Consider the following 12,423-nt stretch of genomic DNA (forward strand, 5'->3'; position numbering starts at 1 on the left):
ATTGCTAACAACAGCCATTCATTATCCCTCATGGGGCATCTTTACTCTTCCCTAAACGCCCTCACATAGCTATTAGGGCCTTGAGTAGCCTCTTATCTGCCCCATAAAAGGGATGGGGAGGTGTTAATTATCCCTGTTTTATAGATGAAGAAACAGAGGCTCAGATGAGGTCACAAGCCTAAACCAAGCCTCCCCAGTGAAGAGGCAGTAGAGCTGGGACTGGCACCTGGGTGTCTTCCCCCAGCCTGGGGTTCCTTCCACCCCAGTAATGCTGTGTTTGAGGTAGGCTCTCCCCACTGGGCAGTTCTCCTTTCGGTAAGTGGAAAGGAAATGTCCTTTCTGAAGGTTACTTGGCCTGGCCTCCTAAGCTGGTGTGTGGGCTGGGGGGAATAACAGCTTCCAGCTCCATAAAGGTAACTCAGATCTCTGTACCAGGTTTTCAAGTTCAGCTTCAAGCAACGAAGTCAAATATGAGAAGAGTGCTGAGCTGAGTGGCGAGTTTCCTAAGGAACGGAGAGAAAAGGTAAGGAGTGGCTGTGTAGCACGTCTCTCATTAACCAGCGGGCAGTTATGGCTGCTGGAGAAAGAGCCTCCATGATCTTCTAGGCCCTGGGAAGACTCAGAAACGTGTCATGCACATGATAAAACATTTTTTCTTCTAATGTTGGGACTTTGAAGTCCCTTTTGGCATGAAGAGTTGTGATTCCCTACTCCCAGGTGTTAAATGCTGTTTACAAATGTTATCAGGCATTTTTTTCTTCACAAAGAGGCAGAGGGGCATGGCTTTCTTATATAGGAGTGCCTGCTTTATTAAAATACTAAAATTTAGGTTTAAGATGTTAATAGAAGCTCCTTCAAGGTCCTTCATAATGGTTCTTATTGCCTTCCCCGTACTTACCACCTAGCCACAGAAGGAAGAAGTAGGTGGCTGGGCATAGTGGCTCACATTTGTAATCCCAGCCCTTTGGGAGGCTGAGATGGAGGGAGGATTGCTTGAGCCCACGAGTTTGAGACCAGCCTGGGCAACATAGTGAGACTCTTATCTCTAAAAGAAAAAAAAAAATTTTTTTTTTTAATTAGCCAGATGTGGTTGTGCATGCCTCTAGTTCTAGTTAAGGCTGAGGCAGGAGGATTACTTGAGCTCAGGACTTTGAGGCTGCAGTGAGCCATGATCATGCCACTGCACTCTAGCCTGGGTGACAGAGTGAGACTTGTCTCTAAAAGAATAAAAATATAAATTAAAACAAAAAGAAGTAGGTTACCAGCAATTAAATTGCTTGAAAAGTATTTTTATTTCATCTTTTTAATAAGAGAAAACTCATAAAATTATCTCCTAGCTAAAACCGGTTTGTGGTTGATGCTTTCTGCAGAGTCTTGGTTGTTTTTTTTGGTTGGTTTGTTTTCGTTTTGTTTTGTTTTTTTTTTTTTTTTTTTTTTTTTTTGACGGAGTCTCCCTCTGTCGCTCAGGCTGGAGTGCAGTGATGTGATCTCGGCTCGCTGCAAGCTCCGCCTCCTGGGTTCATGCCATTCTCCTGCCTCAGCCTCCCGAGTAGCTGGGACTACAGGCGCCCACCACTATGCTCGGCTAATTTCTTTTGTATTTTTAATAGAGATGTGGTTTCACCATGTTAGCCAGGATGGTCTCGATCTCCTGACCTCATGATCTGCCCACTTCGGCCTCCCAAACTGCTGGGATTACAGGTGTGAGCCACTGCGCCCGGCCCAGTTTTTTTAAAAACAGCTTTAATTGAGATACAATTGACATACAGGAAAGAGCACAGATTTAACACATTCAACTTGGTGAGTTCCCTACGTGTGTACACTTGTGAAACCACCATCACAGTCAGAATAGCGAACATCTCCATCACATGCAAAAGGTGCCTCATGCCACTTTGTTGTTTTTCTTTGGAAACAGAGTTTTGCTTGTCACCCAGGCTAGAGTGCAGTGGTGCGATCTTGACTCACAGCAACATCCGCCTCCCAGGTTCAAGTGATTCTCCTGCCTCAGCCTCCCGAGTAGCTGTTATTACAGGCACCCACTACCACACCTGGCTAATTTTTGTATTTTTAGTAGAGACGGGGTTTCGCTATGTTGGCCAGGCTGGTCTTGAACACCTGACCTCAAGTGATCCACCCACCTCAGCCTCCCAAAGTGCTGGGATTACAAGTGTGAGCCACCACACCTGGCCGCCATGTTGTAATCTCTCCCTTCCCCTGCTCTTCCCAGCCCATCACAGGTCTGCTTTCTGTCCGTGTAGATTAGTTTGCATTTTCTAGACTTTAATATAAATGGAAGCAGTCCTCCTTTTTTTTTTTTTTTTGCCCTTGCTTCTTCACTCAGTAAGTATGTTGAGATCATTCATGGTGTAGCATGTATCAGTAGTTCATTCCTTTCTGTTGCTGACTAGTATTCTATTTGTGTAAGTAGACCACAATTTGTTTATCCATTCACCTTTTGATGGACAATTGGGTTGTTACCAGTTTGGGGCAATTACCAGTGAAGCTGCTGTGAACATTTGTGGACAAGGCTTTGTAAGAGCTTCTATTTCTTTTCTTTTCTTTTTATTTTTTAATTTTTTAATGTATTATTATTTTTTATTTTTGAGATGGACTCTCGCTCTGTTGCCCAGGCTGGAGTGCACTGGTGCGATCTCGGCTCACTGCAAGCTCCGCCTCCCGGGGTCACGCCATTCTGCCTCAGCCTCCTGAGTAGCTGGGACTACAGATGCCCGCCACCACGCCCGGCTAATTTTTTTGTATTTTTGGTAGAGACGGGGTTTCACCATGTTAGCTAGGATGGTCCTGATCTCCTGACCTCGTGATATGCCTGCCTCAGCCCCCCAAAGTGCTGGGATTACAGGCATAAGCCACTGCGCCTGGCCTTTTTTTTTTTTTTTTTTTAATTTTTGAGACAGAGTCTCATTCTGTTGCCTGGGATAGTACAGTCACATGATCTCAGCCCACTGCAACCTCTGCCTCCTGGGTTCAAGTAATTCTCCTGCCTCAGCCTCCCGAGTAGCTGGGGACTACAGGCACGTGCCTCTATGCCTACTTAATTTTTTTTTATTTTTAGTAGAGATGGGGTTTCACCATGTTGGCCAGGCCAGTCTTGAACTCCTGACCTCAGGTGATCTGCCTGTCTTGGCCTCCCAAAGTGCTGGGATTATAGGTGTGAGCCACCGCGTCCGGCCAGGACTTCTATTTTCTTTTCTCTTGGGTAAACATCTAGGAGTAGAATGGCTGGATCATATGGTAGATGCATGTTTTATGTTTTAAGAAACTTCCGTGGAGTTTTAAAAATAACACCAGCGCTTGGTTTCAAGCTTGTACCCATCTCAGTAAATCACCAACAAAAGTGGGCTGGCTTTGAATGGCAATACCCACCACCACTCTTGGAGGCGGTGGTTTGCCCTGCAAGTTTTATTGTTGCATTTTCTGAATCATTTCTTTGAAAATGGTTAGGAGTGATACAATTTAAGTAATTAAAGCTCCTTATATTTGTATTAAAATGCTGTAGTGACAGCAGCAGCAAGGGCAAAAAGGCTCTGTGTGGCGAGAGTGGCAAAATGTTGATTGTCATTAAATTGGGGGGATGGGTTGGGCAAGTTCATTATTTTCTCTGTAATTTTGTGTATGTTTAAAACTTTAAAGAAAGGAATAGTTAAGAAATAAACCCTTGCTTTACATGTGATGAGATTTTATCTCTATAAGTAGACTTTATGTGTGTGTGTATGTGGGTGTGTTTATTGTAGTAAAATACACATAACAGACTGGACGTGGTGGCTCATGCCTATAATCCCAGAACTTTAGGAGGCCAAGGTGGGAAGATTGCCTGAGGCCAGGAGTTTGAGGCTGCAGTGAGCTCTGATTACGCCACTGCACTCCAACCCGGGCAACAGAGCGAGATGCTGTCTTTATTTTATTTATTTATTTATTTATTTAGAGATGGAGTTTCGCTCTTGTTGCCCAGGATGGAGTGCAATGGCACGATCTCGGCTCACTGCAACCTCTGCCTCCTGGGTTCAAGCGATTCTCCTGCCTCAGCCTCCTGAGTAGCTGGGATTACAGGCATGCGCCACCACGCCCGGCTAATTTTGTATTTTTAGTAGAGACAGGGTTTCTCCATGTTGGTCTGGCTGGTCTCGAACTCCCGACCTCAGGTGATCCACCTGCCTCGGCCTCCCAAAGTGCTGGGATTACAGGCATGAGCCACCGTGCCTGGCTGAAATCCTGCCTTTAAAAAGAAAAAAAGTACACTTTAACATAAAATATACCATTTTAACTATTTTTAAAGAAAAATAATGAATTTGTGAAATTTAAAAAATTTCAAAAATTCAGTCTTTCTAATATATATATATAAATAATACAAAGAGAGTTCTGAAAGGCTGTTCAAGGATCATAACCCATTGGTAATAGCTGTTATCCAGGAAGGGGGACTGGTATTTCAACAAGTGAACAAAAATGATTTGAACTTTGGCCAGGCGTGGCAGCTCACACCTGTAATCCCAGTACTTTGGGAGGCCAAGGCGGGCAGTTCACCTGAGGTCCGAAGTTTGAGACCAGCCTGACCAACATGGAGAAACCCCGTCTCTACTAAAAATACAAAAAAAATTAGCCAGGCCTGATGGCGCATGCCTGTAATCCCAGCTACTCGGGAGGCTGAGGCAGGAGAATCACTTGAATCTGGGAGGCAGAGATTGCGGTGAGCCGAGATCGCGCCATTGCACCCCAGCCTGGGTGACAAGAGCGAAGCTTCATCTCAAAAAAAAAAAGAGATTTGAACTTTGTATTGTTTGGATTCCTTTACAATCAGAATGGATTCATATATTGTTTATGTAAAATTTACATATTAAAATATAAACAGTCCAAGTGAGGTGGCTTGTGTTTGTAATCCCAACACTTTGGGAGGCTGAGGCAGGTGGATCACTTGAAGTCAGCAGTTCAAGACCAGCCTGGCCAACATGGTGAAACGCCGTCACTACTAAAAACACAAAAATTGGCTGGGTGCGGTGGCGCATGCCTGCACTCTCAGCTACTCGGGAGGCTGAGGCAGAAAAATCGCTTGAATCCGGGAGGCAGAGGTTGCAGTGAGCCGAGATCGTGCCATTGCACTCCAGCCTGGGCAAAAGAGCGAGACTCCATCACAAAAAAATATATATATATGTATATATGTGTGTATATATGTATGTATATATGTATATGTGTATATATGTGTGTATGTATGTATATATGTATATATATGTGTATATATCTGTGTGTGTGTATATATATTTAAACAAAGGTTTACAGTCAGTGTTTTTAGAGCACATCAATGGCATTCCATCATCTACAGTAGGGGTTAGCAAACTGTGCCCCTGCCCTTATTATAACCACTTTAAAGTGCACAACTGAGTGGTATTAAGGACGTTTTCAGTGTTACACAAGCATCACCACTATCTAGTTCCAGAATCTTCTATCACCTCAAATGGAAACCTTGTGTCCTCATCTCCCATTCCCAGGCATCCACTAATCCACTTTCTGTCTCTAAGGATTTACCTATGATGTGTGTATATATTTATATTTGTATATATGCTGTATATAATGGAGTCTTACGTAGCTATTTGACTGGCTTCTTTCGCTTAGCATAGTATTTTCAAAATTCATCCACGATGTAGCATTAATCAGTATTTAATTCCTTTTATTTATTTATTTTTTTAGACAGAGACTCGCTTTGTTGCCCAGGCTGGAGTGCAGTGGCATGACCTCTGCTCACTGCAGTCTCCGCCCTCCAGGTTCAAGCAATTCTCTTGCCTCAGCCTCCTGAGTAGCTGGGATTACAGCCGTGTGCCACCACACCCAGCTAGTATTTTTAGTAGAGACGGGGTTTCACCATGTTGACCAGGCTGGTCTCGAATTCCTGAGCTTAGGTGGTCCGCATGCTTCGGCCTCCCAAAGTGCTAGGATTATAGGTTTGAGCCACTGCACCTGGCCTTTAATTCCTTTTAAAAGATTTTTTTTTTTTTTTTGTATAGACGAGGTCTCACTATTTTGCCCAGGCTGGTCTCGGACTCCTGGACTTAAGCGATCCTCCCATCTTGGCCTCCCAAAGTGCTGAGATGACAGGCGTGAGCCACCGCGCCTGGCCGGATCTGCCTCTTTCTATGGTAACAAATGCCTGTGCAGTAGTCCCTCGTTTGGAGATAATCAAAATTTTGCCAATGCCTTTCCAGTGAGCATTCAGATGGTTTCTGTGTTCTTTTGCTTGTACCAATGGTGCTCTCAACTTTCTTGTTTGTGTAGACTTGTGCATGTGGACAAAGTCCTGGGAGGAACTTGGCCGGATGAAAGGAAATGAGTATTTTAACATCAGGATAGATAAATTGCTTTGCCCAAAGTCAGGTTCATTTATGTTCTCTCCAACAGTATCTGAGTGTCCATTTCCCCACATCCTCACCCACACTGGGTGTGTTCATTCTTTTCAATTTTATAGTATTTCATTGTTTTAATTATACAAGCAGCCCTTTCAATTACTCCACTTTTTCCTTTCCATCTCAAATCCTTAAACACTGAGGTGTTTCTTTCTCTTTTTGTTTCTTTCCAGCAAAAGGAGGGGCATGGTTTGGATGGAGCATGCATCCTGAGAAGCCCCTGGAAGCCTGGGACACTCCGGGAGAAGTCCAGGCAGACGGAGCAGCAGGTTAGTTCTAACCAAGACCCCGACACCTGTCGCGGTGGAAGCTCAGTGGAGGCCCTGTGCCCTTCTGACGTCACTCCAGAGGATGACCGGAGCTTCCAGACTGTGTGGGCCACAGTGTTTGAGCACCACGTGGAGAGACACACAGTGGCTGACCACTCGGGACGTTGTCTCTCCACCACACCCCCTGGTGACATGGCCGATGCCCGTGTCTCAGAACCCAGGCTGAGGCCTGAGATGGGCTCTTGGCTGGGCAGGGACCCACCAGACATGACAAAACTCAAGAAAGAGAACTCCAGAGGGTTTGACAATCCCGAGACAGAGAAATTGGGACCAACTACCCTTTTGAACGGTGAACTGAGACCATATCACACGCCTCTCCGGGACAAATACCCTTTGGCTGAAAACCGCAATAATAACACCTTCCTCAAACACTTGGAAAATCCTCCCACATCCCAGAGAATTGAGCCCAGATACGACATTGTGCATGCAGTGGGAGAGCGTGTGCACAGCGAGGCCATCTCACCGGCACCGGAGGAGAAAGCGGTCACGCTTCGCAGCCACAGGTCTTGGCTATCACTGAAGGACAGGCAGCTGTCCCAGGAGGTCACCCCTGCTGACCTGGAGTGTGGTTTGGAAGGTCAGGCAGGGTCCGTCCAAAGGGCCAGTTTGATTTGGGAAGCTCGAGGCATGCCTGAGGCTAGTGGGCCGAAGTTTGGGGGCAATTGCCCGTCGCCCAAATGGACAGACGGGGCAGTGGTGAGCTCACACAAAGCCACCGTGGCGGTCAGTGAAGAGCACTGTGCTCCCGGGGCCACCTCCATCAGGGCTATCAAGGCTGCCGTCTGGGAAAGCCAGCATGAGGGGCCAGAGGGGGCCAGAAGCAAGCCAGGAGTCGGAGCAAGAGGCCCACCCCAGGGATGCCCCCTCGATCCTCCTTCCAGGGCTACGAATGGGCCTTCTGACTCCCACGCACGAACACATCCAGATGCATTTGCTGTGCAGAAAGGGCCCTTCGTTGTAGCTGCCAGGGAGGGTGATCCAGGGCCGGCCCAGGTGCCACAGCCTGCAGTCAGAATGCGGAAAGCCAGCCCCAGGGACCAGAGAATGGACAGATGGCGGCGGCGGACTTTACCCCCCAACGTGAAATTTGATACATTCAGTTCTCTCGTCCCAGAGGACTCTCTACATGTGGGGCACAGGCGAACAGATTATGTGAGCCCCACAGCCAGTGCCTTAAAACCTCAACTATCCCACTACAGGGTGGAGACCCAGGAGGTAAACCCAGGCGCTTCACGGGACCAGACCTCCCCAGCAGTGAAGCAAGGGTCACCTGTGGAACCCAAGGCGACATTTTTTGCAGTCACCTATCAGATTCCCAGTACTCAAAAGGCAAAGGGTGTGGTTCTGTCAGGAGCTGAAAGCTTGCTGGAACATTCTAGAAAAATCACTCCACCCTCATCTCCTCATTCTTTAACATCCACTTTGGTTTCTCTTGGTCATGAAGAGGCATTGGAGATGGCAGGCAGTAAAAACTGGACAAAGGGACGAGAGCATGAAAATGCAAGCATTTTAAAAACTCTGAAGCCACCAGACCGTCCATCATCTCTTGGGGCCAGGAGTCTGGACCCTTTCAATGGAAGAATCATTGATGTGGATGCCTTATGGAGTCATCGGGGATCAGAAGATGGCCCTCGTCCTCAAAACGATCGGAAGGAAAGTGCGAACAAGATGTCCCCCAGCGGCGGAGCTCCCCAAACCACCCCGACTCTGAAGAGTCGTCCAAAAGATCTCCCTGTGAGAAGGAAGACTGAAGTGATCAGTGAGACGTTCCCAGGTAAAATCAGAGACGGCTACAGATCCAGTGTTCTTGACATTGACGCCCTGATGGCTGAGTACCAGGAGCTGTCGCTGAAAGTCCCTGGGGAGGCTCAGGAGAGGAGGAGGAGTCCCACCGCGGAGCCCAGTACGTTGCCTCGGGAGAGGCCTGTTCAGCCAGGTGGGCTGGAGCAGAGAAGGAGGAGCCTGAAGGAGATGACCGATACCGGGGGTCTCTGGAAACCGGCCAGCTCTGCCGAAATAAACCACAGTTTCACTCCTGGCTTAGGCAAGCGGCTGGCAGAGACCTCGGAGACAGCCATGGGCACCAAATCTAACCCTCTCTTCTGGGCTCTGCCACCCTCGGCTCCTTCTGAAAAGTATCCAGGGGGCTCTCCTATACCTGCGGATCCCAGGAAAAAAATGGGGTTCACTGAGGATGACAGAAAGGCCTTTGCCAGTAAACATCACGTTGCAAAGTGTCAGAATTACCTGGCTGAGTCAAAGCCCTCTGCTCGGGAGGATCCAGGCAGTGGGGTCAGAGTGTCACCCAAATCGCCCCCCACTGACCAGAAGAAAGGGACCCCAAGGAAATCCACCGGGCGGGGAGAGGAGGGCAGTGTGGCCCAGTGGAGTGACCACCCACGTGACTGTGGACGGGTGCTGCTGGATATCAAGAGGGCCTACTCAGAGAAGGGGCCCCCTGCCAACATCCGAGAGGGCCTGTCCATCATGCATGAAGCCAGAGAGAGGAGGCGAGAGCAGCCCAAAGGGAGGCCCAGCCTTACTGGAGAGAATTTGGAGGCCAAAATGGGACCCTGTTGGTGGGAGTCAGGGACTGGAGACAGTCACAAGGTAAGTACCAAGACTCTTTAATTTTGTCAAACATGGTTTAAACATCTAGCCTAGGGGGCTGAAACTCAGATTTTGTGTGGCCCACATGGGTACATAAATGAGTGGAGTCAGGCTGGGTATGAGGCTCCAGGGAGGGGTGTGGATTGTGGCAAATGGAGAGCTCATGCCCTGTCTGAACTGGACAACTGCTGCTTGGTCCTACCTGGTTCTTTTGTTTGTTTGTTTGAAACAAAGGGTCTTGCTTAGTTGCCCAGGCTGGAGTGCAGTGCCGCGATCATGGCTCACTGCAGCCATAATCTCCTGGGCTCAAGCCATCCTCCTGCCTCAGCCTCCCAAATAGCTGGGATGACAGGCGTGCGCCACCATGCTTGGCTAATTTTTAATTTTTTGTAGAGACAGGGTTTTGCCGTGTTGCCCAGGCTGGTCTCAAACTCCTGGGCTCAAGTGATCCTCCCGCCTCGGCCTCCCAAAGTGCTGGGATGACGGGTGTGTGCCACCACGCCTGGCCCAGGTGGTTCTTCATAGGCAGGAATGCTGGCCTTGAGATGGCAAACCTCATTTATCAAGAGAATCTGACAATCTAGATTTTTATGTGTAATCCTCCCATTAGCAAATGAGGAGGACTTATTTTTAAAAATGCTGTTCAGCCCAAACAAGACTTGTCTGCTAGCCCCATGCAGCACGTGGGCCACCTGTTTTACACTTCTGTCCTACAATGACAATAATGATAGATATCAATGGTAGCTTTATTGTGCTCCTGCTGTATAATAGCCTGTTGTATTCTGTTCATTATTATGTCCCCAGAATCCAGCATCATGCTTGACATACTGTGAATGTTCAAGAAATATTTGTTGGCTGGGCGCGGTGGCTCACGCTTGTAATCCCAGCACTTTGGGAGGCTGAGGGGGGCGGATCACGAGGTCAGGAGATTGAGACCATGGTGAAACCCCATCTCTACTAAAAAATACAAAAAATTAGCCGGGCGTGGTGGCGGGCGCCTGTAGTCCCAGCTACTTGGAGAGGCTGAGGCAGGAGAATGGCGTGAACTCGGGAGGCGGAGCTTGCAGTGAGCTGAGATTGCGCCACTGCACTCCAGCCTGGGCAACAGAGCGAGACTCCGTCTCAAAAAAAAAAAGAAATATTTGTTGAATGAGTGAAGAAGTGATCTTACGGGAGATCATCATGGTTTTGGGTTCCAGCAGACCCTTGTTTTTTTTTTTTTTTTTTTTTTTTTTTTTGAGACAGAGTCTCACACTGTCACCTGGGCTGGAATACAGTGGTGTGATCTTGGCTCACTGCAACCTCCACCTCCCGGGTTTAAGCGATTCTCCTGCCTCAGCCTCCCAAGTAGCTGGGATTACAGGAGCCCGCCACCATACCAGGCTAATTTTTTTTTTTTTTTTTTTTTTTTTTTAGTAGAGACGGGGTTTCACTATTTTGGCCAGGCTGGTCTTGAACTCTGACCTCGTGATCCGCCCGCCTTGACCTCCCAAAGTGCTGGGATTACAGGCGTGAGCCACCTTGCCTGGCCTGTAAGCACTTTTTAAGGGGGTGATCCCAGGAAGAACCAGTAGGGGAGAGAAGACGTGAGGTAGGTGCTACAGGGGCCGTGGTGGGCCCCTGAGGCACATCTCACTGGGGACCCCTGGGAGGCAGCATGGAACACCTCTGAAGTTGTCGTGTCCAGGGGTCAAAGAACCTGGAGTATGTATTTTCCAATCCCTCTGTCCTTGCCTGAGGCTGTTTGTGGGGTCATGAACATTCAGACTTTTCCATCCTGGCTGGCACCATGCTCAGCAGAAGAAAGAGGAAGGGATCACTTTAATTACAAGCACACCCTTTTGGGGGTACATAAGCAGAATAGCTGTGAAGAAACCCTCACCCAAATAAGCCACTTTGTTTCTAACACACACACAAATTCAAATCTACCCAAATATCTATCAGTGAGGCTCTAGGGTGTTGGCAGAGGGCCCCTTCTCTTGATCTTTGGCATATACTTGAGTGTTGGGCAGAGTGCTGACACTACCTACTGCTGTGTGATCATCTTCCTGTACAGATGGGGGGAAAAATAACAGAGGCTCAGAGTGGTGAAATAACTTGTCCCAGGTCACACAGCAGTAAGTGACAAAACTGGTATTTGAACCCAAATCTGGCCTATTACCCAAGTGGGCCATATTCTAGGAGACCATTCTGGTGAAGAACCATGAAGGTGGGGAAGAAATCTGAGGCACAAGGACCACCCTTTGGAAGCTTCTGATCTCTGTGGGGAGATGGGCCATTGTGATCCAAGACTGGGGAGTGATGGGGTGCAGAGGGAGGCACTGGAGAGGAGGCCCAAGGTGTCCTGGAGGAGTTGGTGGTCTCAGCCCAAGCTTGAGGGATGGCCATGCTTTTGGGTGGGCTGATGAGGGGAGGTGAGGGCATTCTCAGCAGGGCACAGCATGGATAAAGGTTTGGAGGTGGGAAGAGCATAGGATGTTGTGGGGGACATGTGGAAACTGACTTAGCACCGCCCTGTGTGACGTGGCATCAGCAAATCAGGCTGCAGATTCCACCTTTTCCACTTGCAGCTGAGTGATGCAGGGCAAAACCTTTCACCTCCCTGCACCTGAGTTTTCTTATCTGTAAAAGGGACTAGGCGGCCAGTCTGGAAGTGGATGCTGCAGAAAGGAAACACTGGGATACAGTCAGTAATGATCATGCGGTGAGGATTTGCCTCCAGTTAAGAGTGGGTAAGTGATGGAGTCAGGCTTTGAACCCATGTCTGTTCCCAAGAGGCCAAGCTCTCCAACCACCATGTTCAGGATCACGCAGACTTGGCATCTGAATCTCCACGCTGCTACTTGCCTGCTGTGTGTAAAGCAGCCTGTTGGCCTCTCCTGGCCTCAGTTGCCATGCCAGAGTTAACAGGGATTCCTGCCCCAAAGCACTGTTATTAGACTGAATTGAAATAAAGCACCAAACTTGGGCCATCCCCGTGTGCTTCCTGAGAAGGGTTTCACCTGTCCCTACCCGCAGGCTGATATTGTGGCAACAGTGGAAGAAGGAAGAGGCTGAGGAAATGCGACACTTTATCT

At 48.2% G+C, this 12,423-nt stretch overlaps 1 protein-coding gene across 3 annotated transcripts in view; it reads left to right on the plus strand.

The window, feature by feature from the left end:
• The window catches only part of KIAA1671 (KIAA1671 ortholog), a 248,064-nt gene that overhangs the window by 81,649 nt on the left and 153,992 nt on the right, over positions 1 to 12,423 (plus strand). For all 3 annotated transcript variants that reach the window (XM_055254245.2, XM_055254246.2, XM_055254247.2), the window contains exons 4-5: positions 436 to 523; positions 6,581 to 9,346. In XM_055254245.2, the coding sequence (XP_055110220.2) occupies positions 436 to 523; positions 6,581 to 9,346 (2,854 nt within the window). The remainder of the gene's footprint in view (positions 1 to 435; positions 524 to 6,580; positions 9,347 to 12,423) is intronic.

This window comes from Symphalangus syndactylus, chromosome 18, assembly GCF_028878055.3.
Source record: "Symphalangus syndactylus isolate Jambi chromosome 18, NHGRI_mSymSyn1-v2.1_pri, whole genome shotgun sequence".
NCBI classification, from domain to species: domain Eukaryota; kingdom Metazoa; phylum Chordata; class Mammalia; order Primates; family Hylobatidae; genus Symphalangus; species Symphalangus syndactylus.